The following is a 25,018-nucleotide window of genomic DNA, read 5'->3' on the forward strand; positions in this document are numbered from 1 at the left end:
TTTCATTCCCATCGCCGGCCGTTTTATTGTTGACTTTGTTCAAATTTCTATACCTAAATTTGTTTCCACCACCAGCAGTTATGTATTAAACAAGTCAGAATACAAAATTATGATGAGTAGGTACGGAAAATCCATCCAAAATTAAAAATACTAAAACAAAGCATTTAAAATTCTTGTTCCAAAAAAATGTTTCACTTTTATTTAGATGATTCGGAATTATATTTATTACATTTTTGTTTTTATTTTTAAGTTAAAAACTATATAAATGAGAGGTGTATTTTCGATTTGCTTTCTTGTTGTTGTGATTGTGTTTTAAAGTGTGATTCAAATTGTTTCAATTATTATATTTTTGTTTTAAGATCTTTGTTTATTGTTTAATATATTGATGAAAGTATTGACGAACATTGTAAAAAGGGATCATTTGACAATTACAATAAAGGATCATTTTGTCACAAGCTTTTTTTTTTACTACATTATGTTGTTTTCCCATTATTTACTAAAACCTAAGTTATTATATGTATTGCCCTAATTCAAAAAGAAAAAAGAAAAGGATACAATCTTTTTTTTTATTTTTTACAAAAACAAAAAAAGAAACTCACCCTTTAATTTAATATATAAATATATATAAATACTCATTATTATAATATAAATTCCCGGCTTTTAATCTGTGTTATTTTTATTTAAGTATTTAATTCCTCTATTTTTGAGGAAATGTCTGAATATTGTTTTATATTACAGCCTACATATACACAATATTTAGTTTTTTAAATTGTAAGCAAGTTTAAAGTTGTACGATATTTTTTTTTTATAAAATGGTAGACAAAAAAAAACAATATACGTAACCAAAATAAAAATAAATAATAATGGAAGAAGATTTTGGAATCACTTTTTTTTTGTAATTTTGTAAAAAAGCAGAAGTTACTAATCGATTGAATTCAACTTTTTTTCTATGGTACGTTAGGTATATTATACATATTATCGTGAGTTTCACGTGGAATGTTTTCCACCCGGAATATTTTTTTTCGCCCGGAATTTTAAAAGCGATCAGGAGTTTCACCCAAAGGGAATTTACGTTTTCCACTAAACTAGTTTCTATTCGGCGCCAACATTTAGGTGAGATAACAGATAAGAGCTGTCGAATACCTCGCAAATTTGCATGAAAAAAGAACGTGAATAACTTTTTGCGAGGAACTCACAATAGGTGAAAAGTGAAATTAAATTTTTTTCGGGTGGAATCTTGTTCACGTGAAACTCACGATAGGGCTGAATATAACCTAGAGAGACGACTGCTACTCTGCCACCTCCACTTTTGTATTGAACGGTCTATTTTCCTATCCGTGAACGGTACTAAGAATTGAAGAGTTCATACACTCTTCAGTAGATCATCACTTAAAAGCAATTCGATCTGTGTCGAGTAGCTTTTATTTTCATTGGTAGATTTCTTCTACTTCACCTTTTTTTTTCAATTTTTTAAGTTTTTTTTACCAAAGTTTCTTAGAAATAGATTTTTTTAAAATAACAATTTTTCCCAGTCATAATGAACTATTTGTATTTTTCTTTTTTTAATATTTTTAATATTTTGTCCAATAAACTTACGTCGTCTTATGGTGCGGTTACTTTGCCAGAAACAGATATGTATATTCAGCCCTAGCGAATCGGACAGTTTTTACCTGTCGGAAACACACCTCGAAGCATATTTCGTAAAATATCGGAGAATTTCCGCTCCGATGGATTACCTCGCTATGGCCGATTACATATGTATGTATGTTAAATATTGAAAAAATAGCAAATTTTACTAATCAAATTCTTGTTGTTATGTCAATCTCAGATCCGATTGGCGCATTTGTTCAACTTTAACTCGATGGATAGCAATCGATGAACAATCCTCGCCCCATTTGGCGAAGAATTCGGGTTTTTCTGAAAAGTTGGATGAAAAGACTTTTTAGAATTTAAATTTAATGGTGATAAATTTATATACTTCAACATCAGACAACCATAAGGGCCCAGGTGAAATCAAAGCAGGTGTTGTTTGTAATTTAATTGATACTTTTTTTTTTCTTTTCAATTTAACTTTGAAAATAAATGAAAAGTGAATATAGGAGCTCAAGCTTTCATTTAACTTTGGACATACAAACCTATGAACACTTTTTAGATTTGTATCATCTGTCAAAATTTTAAACTTTGAATCTCGATTGATTGGAGCCAAAGAAGAAATCAGGTTTATCAGAAAATGTTAAAGACCTTGCAATATTTGTATGAAAAAGTTGTTTCACTTGTTAAAGTCCTTGACATTCTTATAAAATAAAAATATGTTACATATTTTTTTACAAAGTTCAATGTAATTGTGCCGATAGAATACTAGAATACCCAGGATTCCCTATCTGGCGAACAAATATGGGGCGTATCGTGAATCGTCGGGATAATTTTGTTTCTCTGGAAATATTGAATGTACCTCGCAATTATTTCCCAGGGAAATTGAAGGCGTATTAATTATTGACAGCTAAACTCCCCTAGAATATTTATTGCCGATACCAATAAATTCCGAGGAATACTTTCAAGGATCATTTTCATACCCATGTGCGAAACCTCTGTGCGGCACAACTTCGTGCCACCCCAGTTCCGGACATACTGTGCTAACTCCAGAAGGAAACTTATAATTATAATTTTTTTTTATAAAAAGGCATTCATTAAAAGAGAATTCATCGAGGGAAAAAAAGTAATTCCAAATATTATGATACTTCCATAAAAGCATAAAATAAAATTGTGTTTTGATAAAATAACAACAAAGTTAATAAAAATTATCCCACATTAATGTGTTTTTAATAAGTAAATATATTTTTATTTTTATGTATAGAAATTAAATGTTATACCTTGCATGTTCATTTTTTTTTTTCTTTTTTTAATAAATTTATAAGAAACCCTTTAGAAATCACAATTTTCTCTCTACTTGTATTGCTGGCTTTTTGTTATATTTGTTTTTGTTCAATTTGACAATTAAAAAAATGTTGAATGAAAAAATTAATCTACAATATATATGTTTGTATTTTATTTATATAAAGAATATACATAAATATGTATTTTCTAGGTTTATTGGTTAAATGATTTTTTGTTTATACAGTTTTTTAAGAAGATTAAAAAGAACTGGAGTGCATTTTCGGATTGAGTTGTTTGTTCATTTCATTTCAGTTCAGTTTTGTATTTTTATTTTCGAATATCTATGGAGTTTTTAAAAATCAATTCATTTAAAAATATATATTACAATCTGTGTGTGTTTGTTGAAAAAAAATTCAAGTTTCTAAATTAATGATTACAATTTCTAATTACACAAAAAATTTTACTTACGTTCTATTTATGATCTTCATGTGTTTCTTTTAAGCTTATTTATGAGGCATAGATCTGTTTCTTTTTGTATTATAATTTAATCACCTAATTTGCATTATATAAATTTTTGTTTTTTAATTTAATTAAAAACTAAAATTATACTAACTTTGCGCATTCCATTGTATAAGTCGGACATTTTGTCTTTAAGAATTTAAGTTCATTGCTAAGTTTTTGTTTTTTGTTGTAGTGATTTTGAAAATGTTTCTTTTTTTTTTTTGTGTTTTACTTAAAATTAATTTTGTTAAACCTATTTTTTTCCTCGATATTTTGTAAGTGGTGTCGTTTTTTCGGTAAATTGTTTTTACTCTTCTTCAGCAGTCATTTAAATATTTTTTTAAAAGTTTTATTCATTTTTTTTTTGGGATTTTCTTTTTTTATTTACTTAAAACTAATACTTATTGATGTCCCTTGTGAGATGTATGCTAGCATTGAAAGTTTTTTTTTTAGATTTATTTATTTTTTATTATTCAAAATAAATTATTCATATTGTTCGCGATATGCACAACAATTGGTGGTTATAATTTTTTATGTTGTTGAATTTTGTTCTGATAGTTACATATTTTATATTTTTGTGTTTTTTGTTTTTGTTGACACAATTGCAAATTGTACATTTAAAAGTATTTTTTGTAAAAAAAATTATATACAGAATGATTTTGTTTCGTTTTGTTTTTTTGAAGATCATTTAAACATTTTCTTGTTTAAATTTATTTTTGTTTTATGGATGAGAATACATTTTATATAGTTTTTATTTGATTTAATCTGAGCTTTAATACGTTGATGTTGTTTTGCATGAGTGGATAAATAGAACAAATCATTTAGAAACGATAAACCTTAATCTATAACAAAACAAAAATTATGTTTTTAGATTTAACAACTTTTTTATTCCATATATGACTCCCTCGGCTTGAGATATAGAAAAATATAATTTATGAGATGTGAACAGATGAAGAATTTGCCATTGTCTTGTCAATAGGTATATTTTAAAGAATATTATGACAATACTGTTTATCGCATTCAAGAGTTTATTTTTGCAAGATAACAATCGAATGAACAGATAAACTATATTAAAAATATTTCGAAAGTTATAAAATCTTAGTAAAAAACTTGTAATTTGAAATTAATTAAGAATAATGTTTAGTTCTTATTTTAATATCATAAATTATGAACATTTTGAGGAAATAATATTGGTTGTTATGGAAATAATGTTTGTTTATTTGTTCGGCTAATCACAAAACATGCACAGAAATGGCAATATTCGGGCTAGGTGTAGCAGAATTCAAGATAACTCATTTTTATACACCTTTAATTTCCGTGGTAACACTTAAGGGGGTTTGCTGAGAAATATATATTAAATAGCAATCAGAGATTGGAGAAAAAAAATGATAAAATGATGCTTGTCGAAGAAATAGAGTTTAATTGGAACTTTATCTAGCAGCTTGTTAGCAAATTGTATTGGGGCAATTAAAACCATTCTTGAGATATACAACCAATAATTCACAAAATATGTTTTGGAGAATTTATTTATTAGGATGCTGCTTGGTTGGAGAATAAAATTAAGGACTAAAAATAAAATAAAGCCAAAAAAACCTTCACCAAATTGACAATGCATTATAAGAAGACCTCTTCTAGGTTTTTGATTAAAGAATTGTTTTTTTTTTTCGTTTTTGAAAATAATAATTGCCAAATAAAATAATTTTATTCATAAGATTTGATACAAAAAAACAACGATCATTCCTAGACAACTAAAAAAAAAAAAATGTAACTATAAAAAAAGAATACACTTCAAATATATCATATATGTATATATAATTTATTACAATATAAATAATGATTTGATAAGTTTAATTTGTTTGTAAATCCCTTGCATTGAAATAAAAGACGATACCATATAACAAAAAAATATGATATTGTTCTCTATATATTGTAGCGCTGCCACCTATATTTAAGGGCGCTGTCGTTTAATACACAATAAAAAAAGAACAGAAATAAAAAGGGAGGGTACACCTGACCTTTTTCATTCGTATTCTTTCACTTAAGACTATTCAATTGATATTCAAGTATAGAATTATTGGATTTAGTTTTAGTTTTTTTACTTTAAAAGATGTTTTTGGACTTTTTTTTCTTTTCTTACTCCTTCTTACTTAGTAAATGCTCGTTACTTATTTTTAAGAAAACCGTTTTGCAAATGTGGCACTTTAAAGAATTTTTTTTATAAGTTTCCAATTACTTTTTTGTTTTAAGAGACTTGTGGCTTTGGTAGATTTATATAATATATAAAAAAGAAAATACTTAAAACACATTAAATTGAAAAAAAAAAAGGAATTATAGTCATATAAATATATGTACATATAATTAATAATCCAACTGACAGGTACTAAACTAGTAAGATGCATAACTTTTTGTTTGTATTCTGATTTGGATTCCCTATATATATAACTTGCAAGCAGTTTTTTTTTTTTGTTTAAAATTTGCTTTTAAGAATCTTTTTGAGTAAAAACAAAATAAAAAAAAATGTTAAAAATTATGATATAAACAATTATTCGGTGCCGCGTAAATTAATATTTATGAAGCGACTTAAAGCTATTATGTTTATTATTAATTACGATTAATTTTTTCCCTTCTATATTGCTCCCGGTATGAAATATACGACTTACTGATTTTGCCAAAAAGTATAATCGTTGATTCTTTCCATAATAAAATTATCAGTATTCAGATATATTGATTCATAGATCATTTTTTTTTTTTTTTGTAAACTTGTTTCACATTCAGCATTTTTTTTTCTAGACGTTTTATACTCCGCATTGATGTGTTTTTTTCTGATTTGAATTTGTGTTTTATGTATTTAAGCAAAGTACATAACTTTTTTGGTGTCAGCATGAACGGTAATCGCTCTCGCCATAGCGCCAGGTGTACGATCTTCAGAACAGCCACTTTGATGAGATCCTTCGCCAGAATCGTGTTCTTTTTCAACCAAATGGTATCTGGAAAAAAAAACCATGAATATAAAAACTCTTGATTAGATTAAGAATTAAATTGTTTCTTACCTTGCTCTAAAAGCGACCAAATGTGCATAGTACGCTGGTGCTGGAATTGATACGGAACGAGTGCATCTAACATACGTGTGACATAGTTGGTATGTCAGGCATTGGAGTTCATCTGAATCGAAATGATTGTCATCCCAGAGGACGTGATAGTGCGACGGTCGACTTGTTCCCTATAATTTTCGTTAAATTAAAATATTATTTTTATTTTTGCTTTAAGGCTTCAAATTATTGTTTTAGTCAAGTTGTTAACAATTATTTATTGTATTTCATAAATCAAAACAATGAATAATAATTATCTGCAATTGAGAACGTACAACAACTTGAGATTTCTACTGTCGATGAACTACTGTTTATAATTTTTAAGAGAATGATTGTCTAGAAAAGTCTCTGAAACCTCATCGCGAGATGAGATTAAAAGCAAAGTTATGCGACAGAGCGAGGCACATATGTATATGTAAAGAAATATACCATTATTTATATCTAGCGTTTGAATACACAGATTTTCAACTTTAGTTCAGATTTTTTAGAGGCTTTAACAGCCTGCCTGTTATAAAATTTAATATCTGATTCACACGAGTGAGAACTTCAACTTCATACATTTGCCAGTAATATGACAACGCATTTGCCAATTTTGTAATTAAATTAATCTTAACAGTTTTTAATGGGATATGAATCTCCATAGTCCATACAAAATACATCAAGTACAACCACCAAGGATTTTTAAATTAATGAAAAGAAGTATCATTGATGATCAATCAATATTCCTTTTTCACATAGTCCATACAAAATACATCAAGTACAACCACCAAGGATTTTTAAATTAATGAAAAGAAGTATCATTGATGATCAATCAATATTCCTTTTTCACAAAACATTCTTAAGAGAAATCAAGATTCTTTGTATTCTTAGTTACTTGTGTATATGAGTGTAGTCAAATCCTTAACTGTGGTCTGGAAAATTACTTACACAATAAAAAGGTAGCTTGCTACCATCCAATTTAATTAAAAAATCGACTACTTAATTAATTATATAAGTTATTTACTTGTTTTGTTTTACAAATGGGGAATTCCCCCAAATCTACAAATTCATGAATGCAGATATCATTTTATAGATAAGTAATAATAACGAATAAATGAAAAGTTATATTAGTTTTTGTTATCATGACAAAGATATGAAATTTTATGACGCAATTAACGGTAGGAACTTAATATCAAGTTTCTCAAAAAAAAAAAAAATATTTGGTTTTCTATAAACATTAAAATACTTTTCTATGTAAAAACTTATAACTAAACTCACCTGAATTCCTTGATGACTGCACAAATAGAAATCAAATTCTGTTGGATGTGTAATACCAACATCAACCGTTGTACCGGCCGGAATGTTTCCTGACTTTCCACTTTGTTCTTTCTTTTCAGCACAAAACAACCTCGTGTGATGTCGCTTTTGGACAACAATAAATGTTATACCAGGCCTATATTCAGCTTCCAATTTAATGCAAGCCTCACGGATTGCAGTCAGTTCATGTTGTAGCACATGTGGGAATTGTCCCTCTGATACACCATCACGATATAAAATAATACGATGTGGCTTGTAGCCGCCGGTGGATTTGTAAAACATTATCAATAGCTCACGAACCATACTGCTGAGTTCTTGAATAATTTCTTGACGGTGTTGTTGGACACGCACTGTAGCTGCATAACGTGATGGATGGGCATCCATGGAACCTACTACAGCTGCAATGGATGGCTTTTTATTATCTCCGGCTGGTGGGTGTGTAACATCGGCGCCCAAGAATATAACAGGTTCATTAAAAACTTTCGGTCTAATCGATGGGACAAGAATTGAATTAATTCCACCCAGCTTAACATTGATTTTCAAACACAAATTAGATAGTGTTTGTGGTGAAGTTTTGTTCACGTTCTTTGCCTGTACACACTGCGTGGCCATGCCAAGAACTGTATCTCCAACACGTTTAACTTCAGCTGTGAAAAAGTTGTTAATTAATTCAATGGAGCATTTATTAATTAAGCAAATCTACCATAAACTGGTGTTTTTCCTGGCAACACAACCACAACCAATTGTAGATTATTAAAAGAATTTTTTAAATACTTAAACATTGGCTCGACCTGATCAGGCCCTGTGGCGTATTTACAAAAGCATGGTTGTCCAATTATTGGCATACCAGCGTCATTCGAGATCTTTTGAAGTTGCTGAGTAAAGTTGCGCAAGGCATCTTCTCGCACTGTTCTTTGTGGAGCAAAACAAGCAATTGCCCACACACGGATTTCCACACCTGTGAAGAATTGCTTGCCACGCATATCCCATACACCTTGATTGGGTGATGCCAAACTCACTTTATTCTGTGGAGGGAAAAGTTGCTGCAAACAAAAAGAAACGTTATTAAATTTGGTCCATACTTGGGCAAATTCAATAAACTTACTTGTCCACTCATACTCGAAACACGGCCACCATATTGCAATTTTGGTGGTGGAAGGACACGACCACGCACTTCCATCATAGAATTTGAAATGGTCAAGCCAAATTCCTGCACATATGAGTCATTGTTAAAATCAGCACGCTTTACTAAATTATTTATCTCTCGTTCACGATCTGGTGCCGAACGAGCGGTGGCTTTAATCATTGTCGATGTTTGCATATCCGTGAGTTTTTTAATACATCGCTGGCCGGCAACTATGTTACAAACCTCCAACGGGAGATAAGTATGTTTGTGTTCTTGTCCTACTTGCAGACATGGCAAATGTGGATAACGAAGCTTCATGCGGTACTTATCTAAAAAGTATTTGGCAACAGTGCATTCCACAGTTTGACCATTCTCAAGTTGCAGTGGAAAACTAAAATAAAACAAAATAATTAGATAACAACCCCTGAACACAAAGAATAGAGATAAGGACAAAAACTTACGATTGCATTTGAGCTGGTCGTCGCGTGACGTTGCACACGCGATATTTGCGCCTCATTTGACCACAATGGGTGATCTCAATCTTGAGCCCTTTGATTTCTTTAGTGAACTTGACTCGCTGCGAATCGGTGAGTGGTTTGCGCTGTTCATTGATGTCTCTGATATCGAGCACTTCACACATGAAATCAATAACTGGTTGTGCCTTGTAGAATGCCGTTGCAGAAACTGATAGAACAAACAATTAATTTACAATTTGAGTAATTTTATTTATTTTACTCACCATCAATGTTTAACATCATTTTCCACTGAGATGGACGTACACTCTGATGAAAACCGAACCAAACTTCACGACCACCACCCAACGGATGATAGTAACCATCTGGAGAACTAAAGAAACTCCTTCCAACCGGCGTATAAGTCATACTTGGAAGGTGGCGCATAACAACATCAAGAGCTAAAATTGCATCATACGGTATTTGACGAGTTCTTCCTTCTAGAGCTTCTTCCAAATTAAACAACGAAACCTGTGCCATCCACTTGATTGTCACGCGGAATATTCGATCTTTACCCTCTCCCGGCAGAGTCACTTCCAATTCTAGCCGATCATTGCCTATTGGCAACGGGTCACGTGTGTACAGATTATTTCGACCATCAAACACCGGTTTCAGCACGCCAAATATCTTACTATATGCATGAACCATAGTCTCTATGATTTCACGGTTAACTTTACGCGGACATTTATCTGGTTGTATATTGATATCATAATGGTGGACGTATCCACGAGGCATTGTCACCTGAAAATGATTCGCCCGCAACACAATGGGCCGCCCCTCACGGCCCAAATTCGGACGACGTGGGCATGTAAATACTGGCAGTTCTGGTTGTGTTGGCGTTGTTGCAGTAACACTGGCACCCAAGGCAGAAGCCACTGCTCCAGCAGCAACACCTGGTACATTTTGGGCACTGGGGCTGGTTACAGAAGTGGGATTCACTGATGAACCTGGTGCTGGTGGTGCTATATTTTAAAAAAGATTTCAAATTAAAGTTTATCTAAATAGTTTAAACTGAAAAAAAGATGATATCTTTCAGAAAAATAAACAATACAATGAAGAAAAAAATCACAAAATTACCAAAGAAAACAAATCAAATACTTATATATTTTGGTTTTTAATCATAATCATGAATGTAGTTACGTGAGGAACAAGATGAGAAATTTCAAAATTTGTTTACTTTTCACATACAGAAAAAAGTTTTTCTTTATTACTAATTTTAGCCTTGTAATACACACATAAGAGACAAAATACTAGATAGTTTTACTAGTTATAGTTAAAATCTAGCTATAAAGTAACTTCTTTTCACACAGTATTTTCACAGACTTTTAAATTTTGAAATTTGTTGCCAATCTAATGATTTTTAATGAAATTTTTGTATATGCTTAAAAAATAAGAAACATGCAATCCAAAAATTGTCCATTCAATAACTATTCATACTGAAGAAACAAAGGCTCACTCTAAGGTAAGATATATTTTTAGCTCAGCGTTAATATTAAATTTTATATTAAGCGTTCAAAGTGATGTGGCGGTGTTTAGCATAATGCTTTTATACAATGCGTACGAATTTAAGTTTTTTTTTTTAATAAAGTTTTCTTACTTTTGTATAATTAAAAAAGAATTCTTTCGATTAAAAACCAACATATCTTTTCATATTGGCGACACTTTGTAATGCTATAAGCTGTTGGCGAATGGGCCATTGTTTACCATATGATTTCCATATACATGGACGAATCGTTGTGACAAAAAGAAAATATATGTTTCATTTGACCTGAAGCCCATTCACCAATAGCTTAACATATCCACTTTTGAAACAAATAAGTTATTAGGCCTTATATCATGGCTTATTATTCAATCTGATTAACACAAATGTACACAAATCAGATCGAAGAATTGGCCCATTGTATGCATTTATGTATATAATTATGTAATACAAAGCATCAAAGTGCATTTTATTAAATTCAAAAATCGTTTATCCGTTGCAAATGAATGTTTTACCTCTAATCATCTTAAAAAAAAAAAGTAGAAATAGTTTAAAGTTTAGTTTATTCACCGCATTCTTGAAATATCTATTTGAAAAATGCAGATATGTATATGTACATACATACATATAAAACGCGTTTATCTCAATGTACCGAAAAAATAGATAAAATACCCTTTTCATTTTAAATTTACACGGCAATATAGTTCCCATTGAAAGAAAAATACATTCTAGATCTTGTTTCCAGATTAAACTTTCATCATTTCCAATGTGTTGTAAACAGTTCTTGAAGGTAGAATCGGACTAAAATATATGATTCATTATATATTGATAGCTTTGGAAGATTTATAAATCTAATACCAAAGATGAATCTAAAAAAAAATGTACATACAAATATAACCAGCTTCTTTAATTTTGTTCCAGTAGTTGTTGTTATTTCTCTTCACATTTTTTTTATTTATATTCGTTGAGTTCTCCTCAATATAACATATATGTAGTTCCTGAATATTACATAAACTGTTTTCTGCATTTTTGCATAATAACAATTAACCAAAAGCAAACATATGTATTATCTTATACATTTATGCAATTCCTTTGACTTTTAACTATGTACATTAGTTTCCATATTTTATATTTGTGCCCATAATTATGAAAGTGGACTTAGCCACTGCTAAAAAAAACGATTAGAACTTTATTTGAAATGCAGTAAATAGACTTATCCTCTATTTTCATGTTGAGGCTAAACACAGATTTTGTTCAATATTAAAAAGACTTTTGTACTTTTGAAAGTTATGAGTTTTTATTTTATTTACAGATAGGTATCTACATATGTACGTATAGTTTAGTTTTTTTTTTTTTGTTGTGATTTGTTTTGATTAACTTACTTAACGGTTAAAATGAGTATCAATTCTGCTGCTGAGCAAACACACGTTTAATAAAAGGTTTTATTATTTTGTTACTTTTTCAAAACAACAAAACTAATAAATGAAAACAAAACATAATTCACACACCACTACAATACGCTGCTCATTCGTTCAATTCTCAAAATACAATGCTCATTAAAAAGAAAACTGCCACAATTAAGAATTTTTATTGAAATGACAAATTTTAATAACATTTTTTGTGTATAATTTAAAAATTACAAATCATAAATTTATTTATTTTGTAGATATAAAAAGTAGCCTCTGATAATTCTAAAAACTCTAGAAGCTATTTCTAACAGTTTTCATTTTAATGAGCAATACGTCCATATTAGTGTTCTAAATACATACTAGGTACAAACAAACCAAAAAAAGAAAACAACTAAGCCATACAAAAATTTCAACCATTCATTCAAGCCAAGCCAATTAGTACCAACAAAAAATTATGAATAAAAAAAAAGGTTTAGTATCTAATAATTTTGTTTGATTTTAGTTCTTTTTATATTTTACATGTAAGTGTATCGAAGCTAGTCTGCGGCTGGGTGGATGGGCTCTGAGGCCTCGGAGGCGAAGAGGTCCATTGTGATTCTATAAAAATTAAATAAAAAAAAATAAAGAAAATCATATGCACAACAACAAGTCCATAGCCAATTGGTTATTGTTGTAAAATAAAATAAAAAATAAATAAAAAATATTTAAACGGTTAATAAGAAATTATTATTTACCAGTTGTGTTTAAAAAAAAAATATTTATTTTAATTTAATTTACAAGATTAAAATAATTGTTACTTTTTTTTTAAATGTATTTATGCCAACGGAGTTAGATTTTAATTGCTCTTCCTCAAGACTCCTTTGAACCATATTAAACCAAATTTATAAGAGTTATAATATACAAATTACTTTTGTTGTAGAGTGAAGATTAGTCAACTTAGTTTTTATATTGTCTTAATGAAAAAAATCGAAACCAAAACTTGTCTCGTTCGTAGTATTGTTCGGTATAATGCCACTGTTGCTATAATCTGAATTGTAAGCTTTTTTATGTATTTATGTAATAAATAAAATACGGCTATTAATGCCATATTTAATAATAACCACCATACAATTTAATGGGTTTTCTGGGTTAATTCAATTTATCACTACGGTAATAACATAACTTTCATCATGGTTTTCGGGACTTCTTAGATTTGTCATTTAAAAATACGTTAAAATCATGTGTCGCAATTCTAAAATATTTCAAAATATTTTCGTTGCTTCTGATTTATTTTAAAATTTTGTTCAGATATATGTAATTTAGACCAATATTCAAAGATTTATTATTTTAGATTTTAACGTAATTCAGATATTATAGTGAAGTCTTGTTGCCTCAGGTTGATAACTGTGCCAATGCAAAGAGCAAAGAAAATCTTGTTAGAAATGTTAACTATGCAAAAAAAAACAAAAGATTTACACGTTTTTGCCGAACTACTGTGATCCTACAATAATTTTTTTTTTTTTCGACACGAAACCAATACTTGCCCCATAGAGCAAGTAAAAAATGAGTATGAGTAGGTGGCTAGGCGGTTTCTCAGGATTTTAACTCCCCATATAAAAAAAATAACACACCTTTCCTTGTATTTATCAATGAAAGAAAGGAGAATACCAAAATGCCCAGCACCGATTAAGGGCCCTATTATGACTCGCGAGTCGAACGATTTAGAAAACACTCATATCGTGGTTTTTAGATTAGAAAACTACTACGATCAGTGCAATGCAGTCAAAATAAAGAAAATTATGTAAAAATATCAATTTTAAAACGCTAAATCGTTTAATAAAGGCTCCATAACTGTGTTTCGCCAATTTATTCTAGCGATTCGCAAATCATAATAGGGCCCTAAAATGAAATCTTCATGTATGGGTTGAAAGGACTTTAAAACTAGATAACAAATATGAATGTTTTTTCTTCAAAAAACCATTTCAGGAACTTGCTTTGACGATTTTTAAATTCAATTTACCTATAAAGTGTTTTTTTTTTCAGGCAGCTATTTATAGTCACATTGGTTTAAGTTCCATGAGGTCCAGCATCAAAAAATACCCAAGATTGTTTTTTTATATGACGCTTGATTTTAGGTAAAATGTACATAATGGACTTAGGATCCGCAACAATTATGCGGGCCTGGGTGATAACGTAAAATGATTGGTGTCTTGGATGGGTTTTTGATTAGTATCTATAAAATAAGAAATTCTTGCAAAACCTAGTGGATTACTAGCAAAATAAATTGCACGTTTTAAGCAATATAAATTGCCTTAAACGTGAATGTTTTTTGAAGAAAAAAATTCATATTTTTGTATCTATTATTAATGCCCTTATAAGCCATACGGGTCTTATTTTAATCGGTGCTGGGTTTTTTCTCCATATATTTCTGGACATTCTCCTTTGTATGACAATTTGAAAATTTCATTTATACCTAATTGCTGATCATTTTAATACAATAACCACCCTAATGTAATTTTCATGTCTTGCTGCCAAATTCATTTGTAACTTATTTTTTCGTGCAGTCATAATGGAAAGTACAGCCATCACCTATCCAAAATACTAGAATTATTTTCCTGTTGGCAATTTTAAATGACGTTTTAAAATATTTTGGAACATATCGCTTTGGGAGGAATGTAAAAAAAAAAAACAAATTAACTTCAGGTAAATTGTTAAAATTTGTTTAATGTCCTAACTGATAAAAAACAGGGATATGCGAAACTCAGACGTCAAATATAACTTTTCTTTCCTGTTACTGGAATTTCACAATGTAGACATTTAAACTGAATTTTATATTCGAGATTTTTGAAGACCGGAACTAGGTACGTACGTATTATGCAGGTATAATTTTTTTTTTATTTGGTTCTAACTTTTTAATACCATTGTTTTTTTTTTGTTGGTTTGCTTAGTGCTATAGTAAAAACTACTCCTAACGTAGTTACATAAGTAACATAATGTAGTCGCATTCGTGGTTTGTACCAATTAAATCTGAAGGTAACAATGGCACCAGGCCTTAATAAATTTAAATGCTTATGGTTGTCAACTGGACATAATCTTAATAAAGGAAATGGTATCTACCTAATCATTCAGAAATCCATCATTGCATCTTATTCCAAGGTAATTTTTCTCTCAGATCAAATACCTACCTGACTTATATCTATAATTTTTGGTGCATGGGCTTCAGGTCAAATGAAAAAAGGTCACCAATATCAATAGATAACTCACTCATATCAACAGTTTGAGTGAAATATTGTTGTTGTTATTTTTCATTAAAATAAAAGATTACAAATATTTTAAATCAAATTCTGGTGTATGTATCATATTCAATTAAATGTAGACTCAACATTTCAATCAGGTTACCTACTTTTTTAATACAAAAAAAAAATACTACCTTAGCATAAAAAAAAAATACTATATTACACAAAATTGTAATTAATAAATTATTCCCCATCGACAAACGCCATTCCATATGTTTTCCCCAAAAGTAGATCAACCGCGATTTCCCCCTTCCATATCGCCTTCTAAAAATAAGAAACAAAAATTAATTCAAATTGCTTTTTGCTGATAACCGCACAAAATAAATGGTTTCATCATTTTTTATTTTTTGTATTTTATAATAAAAACAAAACAAAAGAAAACATTAACATTTTCAACTTTGTCTCGTTCCAATGTCCCTAATAGAGTCCTTTTGGGCTTTTTTCTTTTTTTTTGTTTTTGGTGAGAAACTAATGAACGCCTTTTTGAAGGAATGTATTTGCGCAATAACACGCTAAATGCGACATTTAAAATTAAGTTACGGTCATTGACCTAGTTTTTGCATTCCACCATCATCTATGAGCTCAATGAGGCTGCTTCTATCTATCTTTTTTTTTTTTTTCTTTTTACCTGATAAATAAAAAACCCTGGAAAAAGTGCTAACACAAAGCAAATAATGTGTTTCGAAACATGTTGCTGATATTTGCGAGACAAAAAATAAATTAAAAAAACCCAACCAGTCAAACTCATTTTTTCTCCATGGATTAGAAGACCCAAGAAAAATGCGCCCTCTGTAGTTGTTGCAACAACTACTAACTAATTCTCTAATATGTGCCCTAAGAGGGGTCGACTAATAATATACCCAGAAAACCTGTCTGGTTGCTGCTACCTTTTGTTAAGTTACCATTTCTCTATTCTAGACTCTAGGTGGTGATTCCCTCATCATCATCGAAGAAAGGCACAGTGCACTGCACTTCCACAGAAGCGCTATCGACGAAAAAAGAAGAACAAAAAATCCAACAAGCTCTAGCCACCAGCACACTCCCAATGAAAGACAACGACGACAATGGTGGCGACGAATTAGAGCAATTTATTTCGTCACTGGAGTGAACGAGACAGAATGACATGGATTTTTCATTCGAGTTTTGCTGGGCTGTTTAGTTTCTGGCTTTGCACAGCGGAGTCTCAAGGTTCATTGCGTTTTAAGATTAGAATTCGATATTCTGCGATTCCCCACGAACAAAGTGTTTGTGGAAATTTATTTGTTCCAAATAAAGGATTACAAAATAGAAAAGAAAAATAATATTTCGTCACTTACGTTGTCCGACTGGATACATTTTTTTTGTGTCACTAGTCGCGTTTTTTTGATATATATTCCCTAGGTATATATAATTTTTTTTTTGATGAATTCAGCCTTTTCTTTCTACTTCTTTTTTTTAATATTTTGTTGGGATCACTTTTTTTTAGCTTTGGAAAATTCCACTAAAGAACACTTAATTTAGGCACAGAATTATTTGGTTAAACTAATTGAATCACAAATGAGTAAAAATTATCGAGTTTTTGTAAGTTTTTTTTCTATTCGACTTTTGTTTCGTGTTTTTTCTCTTCGTTAACTCTGAATTCCGTACATTATGAGAAAGAAAAATTTTTTTTTTCTTTTCAGCACACGATTCAGCTTGCGGGGCTGCTGGCGAGAAGTGGCGAATGGCGACGGTAAAGCGAGAACGGTGGATGAATTTGATGATTTGAAAGATGAGAGATCCGAGTGGAATTGTATGGTTATCTCGTTCTGGTGAAGTGTTTTTTAAAGTTGTGTGAGTGTTTTATTGTAGTTTGGATAATATGAACATGCCTAGTGCTGAGAAGGTGAAACAACTTAAAGGAAAAAAAAAAAAAAAATAACTCGAACTACAAAGCGAAAGTGATGCCAGTATTATACTTTTGACCAGTTGCCTGACTTAAAATACAAGTTATTTTCTTATCAACTCCAAAGTCAAGCCTGGTACGCTGCTCGCGCTAAATTTTAGCTCCCATACAAATTATCGAAAATTTTTATCTGAAGCCTGGTACGCTGCTCGCGCTAAATTTTAGCCGAGATAAAATTCCCATACAAGTTATCGATAATTTGTATGGGATCCATTTTAGCTCAGATAAAATTTTTCGATAATTTGTATGGGAGCTAAAATTTAGCGCGAGCAGCGTACCAGGCTTGAGCTAAAATGGATCCCATACAAATTATCGATAACTTGTATGGGAATTTTATCTCGGCTAAAATTTAGCGCGAGCAGCGTACCAGGCTTCAACAGTGAAGATACTTAGGCCTAGTGATAAATAAAATGAAAAAAACATCTTTGAATCAAGAAAAATGTACAGGACAATAAAAATTGAAAACTCTCTGCACAATCTGGAAAAATTAGTTTCGCTTCACCTGCATATTAGGCTTTGTGGCCAGTTGTAAAAAGTGGTTCAGAAATTTAACTTGCCGATTTTGGCGGATTAATTGTGATCCAAAAAGCTTGAACCAAATTTCACCCGCAGTGTATCCACCGAAATCGGCGAGTTAAATTCCTGAACCAAGGCTGATCCACGTTTGTTTTTTATTACTCCGGGCTAAAGTGGACAAAAAACAACAATTACTTAACAATTTACATGTTAAATTCAACAACACCTAGGTAAGGTTGATGGGCATGGAAAAAGGAGAACGTTATACAAGTTTGACCCTTTATAATAATGCACTCATAAAGGTAAATAAGAAGCTTAAACGACGCTTTACCGAAGCTCTACCGAAGCTTTGAGATTTGACAGATAGCTTCGGAAGAGCTTGTATAGCTCTTTAATACATGTATTATCGAAATTTAAAAAAAAAAAAACAACTACAAAAACAAAAAAGAATTTTCTTTTTTAATTGGTTTTGATTTGATTTTAAATCATGAATTTTATCTTTTAATCTGAAATTATATATAACTTTTTATTAGCTTTTGGGATATCTATTAATAATAATTTTGAAATTATATCATTTTTGAACCAAATCCAGGAATCGAACTTCGTATCTGCTTGGTGGTAACCCGACAAACAATTTTGGTTCTATAAAGCTTTACAAATGCAATTGTTGCTTCTGTAAAGCATTAAAGAAGCAAAATTGTAAGTAGGGAAGTCCACCACTCTACCCACTCGGCCATCGAGATCATCATCAGGATAACGATTCGTGATCCTGATGAAAAGCAAGATCTTATGTAGTTGTTGTAATACGTGTTTCCCAACCAGCACAACAGCTTCTATAAATTGAGAACTCGCAGGTACTACTTTTTATACAGCTTGTATTAAGCTTGCTTCAGAATTTAATTGCTTATAGAAATTCGAACTTGTTTAACAACTTCTAATAAGTTGTTTAAATACTGTTAAAGAAACTTAAAGTTAAAAAAGATTCTTTTTTGGAAAAGCCTGCTAAATGAATTTATAGAAGCTTTACAGAAATTACCAAGTTTAGTATTTGATTTTTGGTTTTGATATTGAATAATCTAGCTCGGACACCTTTTGGTTTTGACATTGAATAATTTAGCTCAGACATTTTTTTTGACATTTCTGCTATTTGAACTGATTAAGTTTTTGATTTCAGTAATGAATATACTAGGATGGCCGAGTGGGTTGAGTGGCGGACTGCCACTAAGTAGGTACGAAGTTCGATTCCTGGATGTGGTAAAAAAAAATTATGTACTTTTAAAATTATTATCAATAGATATACCTACTAAAAACTAATGGAATAATAGGTTTGTTTTTTTGTTTATCTAAATAGATTTTGTGCAAAAGAACGACATCGGGATTTTTGAAATCCATGCAAACATTTGGCACCACTGTACATATACTTTGACAGCTGTCTGTCAAAAATGTTGCTTTTGTTTTTTTTTTATTTTAACTCCGAAGTGGGAAGGCCATTACATCCATGTTGGATGCAAACAAAAATTTTCATATGGCCATGGCATCCATGTTGGATTCAAAAAAATTTTTTTTCACAAAAAAACCAAAAATTATCTGTATATTCTTAGCTACATTTTAAGACCATGACCATTAACATTAGTTGCGTCGTTCTTGTGTTATAAGCGTTTGAAGGTAGCCATATTTAATTTTTTTTCGATTTTTTAAAAATCAAATGTGAAAACTTTTTTATTTTTATTTCTAATTTTTCGAAAAAACTTTGGTAATTTTATATACATATCTGTTCAACAATCTTATCAGGATCCATTTAAGACTTTTATCTGAAAGGTGCATTGCGTATATCTCGAGATATTAACATTTCAATGCAACCATGTCAAACAAATTTTTGATTATTTTTTTCTATGAGAGTTTTTTTCAAACCTCGTTTTCTCCGCTTTTTTTTTTTGCTAATATTAGGTGTGTTTTTTATTACAACCGGTCTTAACTAGACAAAAAAACGCAGTCTGGGCTAAGCAATTTACATGTTAAATACAACAACACCTTAGCCCCTTGGGCTTAGTTGTTTAGCCCGGAGATTTCTCTGGGCTTAACTTTTTGAAGAGTTTTAAATCTGTGCTACCAAACAAATTTTTCATGAATTGTTTAGAATTTGTTTAGAAACGTGAAAACTCACGTTTGGAAGGACAAAATGTATTAAAATAGTTTTGCTAGCATACATTTTTGTATCTCTTTGTAAAACATACATGAAAAATACAAGAAAATGACGAAAGCGAAAAATATGACAACTCTAAATTTTTGTTGTGTCTGCTGTTTTCGAAACATTCAATATACAGTGCTGCCAAGATTTCAGGTTAAGCCCCGAGGCGTTTTTTTTGTCCAGTTAAAAGGCTTGGCCACACCGGAGGGTATGCGGTAGAGGTACGGGTAGCGGTAACGATATTTGTATGAAAAAAATTCCACATCTGAACGTTGATGTGTCAGTTTGGAATTTTTTCCATACAAATACCCGTACCGTTACCTGTACCTCTACCGCGTACCCTCCGGTGTGGCCAAGCCTAAAGGCTTGGCCACACCAGAGGGTACATGCGGTAGCGGTACGGGTAATTGTATGAACAAAATTCCACATCTGAACGTCGATGTGTCAGTTTGGAATTTTTTTCATACAAGTACCCGTACCGCTACCGTATGTACCCTTTGAAGGCTTGGCCACACCAGAGGGTACGCGGTAGAGGTACAGGTAACGGTACGGGTATTTGTATGGAAAAAATTCCAAACTGACACATCAACGTTCGGGTGTGGAATTTTTTTAATACAAATATCGTTGCCGCTACCCGTACCGCTACCGCGTACCCTCCGGTGTGGCCAAGCCTTGATGTGGCCAAGCCTTAAGACCGGTGGTAATAAAAAACACACCTATTTTCAGATATTTCTGTATGAACACAACAATTAAACTACCTTGGCACTACTGTTTTTATCGAGAGAAAGTAAAATCTGGATAATTATCTGGATTTTTCAAAAATCTATACAGATAAAGTTTTTGTTGTTTTTAACACGTAAATTGTTTCGAATTCAAAAATCTCGATGTCGTTTTTTTGCACAAAATCTATATAGATAAACAAAAAAACACACCTAATATATATAATTTCAGGTCAAAAAATAAAATTCATGATTTCAAATCAAATAAAAACCAGTTAAAAAAGAATTCTTTTTTGTTTTTGTAGTTGTTTTTTTAATTTCGATAAGACATGTATTAAAGAGCTATACAAGCTCTTCCGAAGCTATCTGTCAAATCTCTAAGCTTCGGTAGAGCTTCGGTAAAGCTTCGTTTTAAAATCCTTATAGAGGGTCAAACTTGTATAACGTTCTCCTTTTTACATGCCCAACAACCTTACTAAAGTTTAAAAGAAGCTGAAATGTAGCTTTTGTAATACCTTAACCGAAGCTAAAATGTTAGTTGGGTTTACTAATGATCTATATGGATCAAGTGGAATAGTAAAAAACGGCTAATGAAATCAAAAACTTAATCAGCTGAAAAGTTGAAATAGCAGAAATGTCAAAACAAAAAATGTCCGAGCTAAATTATTCAATGTCAAAACCAAAAAGTGTCCGAGCTAGATTATTCAATATCAAAAATCAAATACAAAACTTTGTAGTTTCTGTAAAGCTTCTATAAATTCACTAGCCAAGCTTTTCTGAAAAACAAGTTCTCTTCGGTTAAGTTCCTTTAACAGTATTTAAACAACTTATTAGAAGTTGTTAAACAAGTTCTTACTTCTATAAGCAATTAAATTCCGAAGCTAGCTCAATACAAGCTGTATAAAAAGTAGAACCTGTAAGATTTCACTTTACAGAAGCCGTTGTGTTAATTGGGCTCGGTCTTAGTTCTTAAGCCCGGAGATTTCTCTAGGGCTTAGCTTTTTATGTGCTACCAAACTAGTTTTTTGATAAATTGTTTAGAATTTGTTTACAAATGTGAAAACTGGCGTTTGGAATGATAAAATGTATTTAACTAGTTTTGGTAACATACATTTGTTAATTTTTTTTGTAAAACACACAAGATAAATACATGAAAAACCCGAAAGCGAAAAATATGACAACTCTAAATTTTGTTGGCTACTGTTTCTACATTCAATATGCAGTGCTGCCAAGATTTCCTGTTAAGACCCGAGGCGTTTTTTGTCCAGTTTTCCATACAAAATTTCGTTAACGTAATTTAATTTGTTTTTTTTTTTGCTTTAAAACTTATTTTCTGATGTTTTTTCTTGAATTTTTGTATTTGTATTTTTATTATTAGGTGTGTTTTTTTGTTTATCTATATAGATTTTGTGCAAAAAAGCGACATCGGGATTTTTGAAATCCATGCAAACATTTGGCACCACTGTACATATACTTTGGCAGCTGTCTGTCAAAAATGTTGCTTTTGTTTTTTTTTTATTTTAACTCCGAAGTGGGAAGGCCATTACATCCATGTTGGATGCAAACAAAAATTTTCATATGGCCATGGCATCCATGTTGGATTCAAAAAAATTGTTTTTTTCACAAAAAACCAAAAATTATCTGTATATCCTTAGCTACATTTTAAGACCATGACCATTAACATTAGTTGCGTCGTTCTTGTGTTATAAGCGTTTGAAGGTAGCCATATTGAATTTTTTTTCGATTTTTTAAAAATCAAATGTGAAAACTTTTTTATTTTTATTTCTAATTTTTCGAAAAAACTTTGATAATTTTATATACATATCTGTTCAACAATCTTATCAGGATCCATTTAAGATTTTTATATGAAAAGTGCATTGCGTATATCTCGAGATATTAACATTTCAATGCAACCATGTCAAACAAATTTTTGATTATTTTTTTCTATGAGAGTTTTTTTCAAACCTCGTTTTCTCCGCTTTTTTTTTGTTAATATTTTCAGATATTTTTGTATGAACACAACAAATAAAGTACCTTGGCACTACTGTTTTTATCGAGAGAAAGTAAAATCTGGATAATTATCTGGATTTTTCAAAAATCTATACAGATAAAGTTTTTGTTGTTTTTAACACGTAAATTGTTTTGATTTCAAAAATCTCGATGTCGTTTTTTTGCACAAAATCTATATAGATAAACAAAAAAACACACCTATTTTTACGTTTCTATAATACCCGATTACAGGTATTTTTTCGTTAACATGTCCGCTGAGACTTCAAATTTCAAATTTTTCGTTTCGCTTCAGCTATTAGTCTTTAGCCCGGTCGGAATAAAAAACACACCTTTTGTAGTGTGAACTACGCACAATACAATTGGCATCACTTAATATCGATTTCTCTTTATCTCTCCATTCGCCAACTCGCTGCTAACTTCACACAACCAATATCTGTCAACCCCAAAAAAGAACGTCAATTTTTCTACGCATGTCAGAAGAAAAAAAAAAAACCAAAATACGAATGAAAAATATATAACCAATTTAATTTTTCGTGTACAAAAAGAAACCAATTGCAAGGAACAAAAATGTCTATTCATTACAGTGGAGCACTTCGCAGGTCAAATGGAGTAGTAGCTGCCATTGCCAAACAACTCAAAAGTGTTAATCTAAAGGCTGTCAATCGTATTACCGTCTCATTTAATCCTTTTAATGAAAACGCCAAATCAACTAGGTAAGTTGCAAACGATAAGAATCTTCTATCTTCCCAAAAAAAAAAAACCCTTTCCCATTAAATTTTTCACACACATTATTTCACAATTGCAATGGATAAAATTGTAAAATAAAAATTACATATACACTTCTCACGCAAGCGCAATAAAACAAATCATAAAATGAACAAATAAAAAAAATGTGAAGGAATTTTTGATGATTTAAATTCTTCTAGTTTCAATGTAATTTTGTGATGTTTTCGATTAATAACTTACCATAAACCTTGCTGATTATACTGACTGCCGTGTTTATCTGAATTGTTGCACCAATATCGGGATACGAAGGTAGAGAATGGAGCTGAGCTGGCCCACCAGGAGCCAGCTCACGCTCCGTAGACATTTTCGTCGGAGTAGGCGTCAGTTTGACGGCTTTAAATAAACTCCTTCTCTATTTGAATGATGAAAGAATCTGCAAGAAAAAAATAGAAAATAGTTAAATAGTTTAATTTATGTAATTTGTTTCTGTTACAGGGAACTCCTAGTTCATCTGACGTCACCCAAAATCATCAAGACTAACCCAAATTGTATCGTTAAACCAGAAGTTCTTTGCAATTTACAACCAGCTGAAGTAAAATTCTCATTAATTGATCCAGTCAAAGGTAAGACTATTCCCTTTTTATAGTACATTCCATTCAAATATTTTCTATTTTTAGAACAAACAAAATTAAAGGAAATTCGTTTTATAAGTGACAATCTAACAACTTTAGAGCTTCTGCAACTTTGTAATAAACACATTACCCCACTAGCTCCAAAGGAAGACGTCACAGCAACTCCTTTGCAAACAAAATCTTCCAAAGCAGCTGGTTCATCGAGGAAAGTTATAAAAAGGAAGTGAAGAAGAGTTACAAAACTCAATAAGCAATATGGTTAAGACTCGTGGAACTTTAGCTGTTATTGAACAGATTTACCATGATATTCCAGCATTCACAGATGTCTTCACCGAGGAATCATTTTATTTCTTTGCTTTTTGTTTTGTTTGTGCAACAATTATTGTTGCCTTTGCTTTATCTAGATTTATAACTATTAAGCCAGTAGACTTGTAAGTTTTGTTGAAAATAATGAAGTCTAAATAAATGGCATTCATTTCGGATCTGGCTTTTCATTTGGACATTAATTTATATAATTATAGTAAATAGGAATGGATTTAAAGGTACAAGTAGCAAGAAGAGAGACGAATTGTTATCAAAAAGATAAGTTATAAAGTAGTTACCTTACACTGTGTGAAATTGCCAATCCAGTTAAGTATGTTTTTTTTTTTTTTAATATAAAATAAATAGTTAACTTGTGTTGGGTAAACTAAGAAAAATGTATTCCAAAAGTTACAAAAATTATAAATGATACTTTGCCAT

The 25,018-nt window shown here is 30.8% G+C and overlaps 3 protein-coding genes across 6 annotated transcripts; 2 read left to right on the top strand and 1 right to left on the bottom strand.

Moving 5' to 3' along the window:
- Positions 1-163: 163 nt before the first annotated feature.
- Positions 164-24,083, bottom strand: LOC129920114 (protein argonaute-2). 4 transcript variants are annotated; one of them, XM_056001315.1, is made up of 9 exons: positions 23,886-24,083; positions 12,807-12,884; positions 9,626-10,360; positions 9,348-9,570; positions 8,866-9,277; positions 8,464-8,803; positions 7,722-8,407; positions 6,426-6,595; positions 164-6,362 (listed from the first exon to the last, which is right to left on the bottom strand). In XM_056001315.1, exons 1-9 carry the CDS (start codon positions 24,007-24,009, stop codon positions 6,224-6,226), a joined length of 2,907 nt encoding a protein of 968 aa, XP_055857290.1. In that variant the 5' UTR covers positions 24,010-24,083; the 3' UTR covers positions 164-6,223. The 4 variants fall into 4 exon arrangements, with proteins under 4 accessions (XP_055857290.1, XP_055857292.1, XP_055857291.1 ...); XM_056001317.1 differs by lacking the exon at positions 23,886-24,083 and adding an exon at positions 16,879-17,007; XM_056001316.1 differs by lacking the exon at positions 12,807-12,884 and having other exon boundaries at positions 23,886-24,078.
- On the top strand, positions 23,360-24,759 carry LOC129920134 (uncharacterized). Its single transcript, XM_056001347.1, has 3 exons — positions 23,360-23,632; positions 24,141-24,268; positions 24,323-24,759. The coding sequence occupies exons 1-3, from the start codon at positions 23,487-23,489 to the stop codon at positions 24,502-24,504; spliced, it is 456 nt and encodes a 151-aa protein (XP_055857322.1). The 5' UTR covers positions 23,360-23,486; the 3' UTR covers positions 24,505-24,759.
- Positions 24,533-24,759, top strand: LOC129920135 (uncharacterized). The gene has a single exon (XM_056001348.1). The coding sequence runs from the start codon at positions 24,533-24,535 to the stop codon at positions 24,710-24,712; it is 180 nt and encodes a 59-aa protein (XP_055857323.1). The 3' UTR covers positions 24,713-24,759.
- Positions 24,760-25,018: the final 259 nt, after the last annotated feature.

This window comes from Episyrphus balteatus, chromosome 4 (genome assembly GCF_945859705.1).
Source record: "Episyrphus balteatus chromosome 4, idEpiBalt1.1, whole genome shotgun sequence".
NCBI lineage: Eukaryota > Metazoa > Arthropoda > Insecta > Diptera > Syrphidae > Episyrphus > Episyrphus balteatus.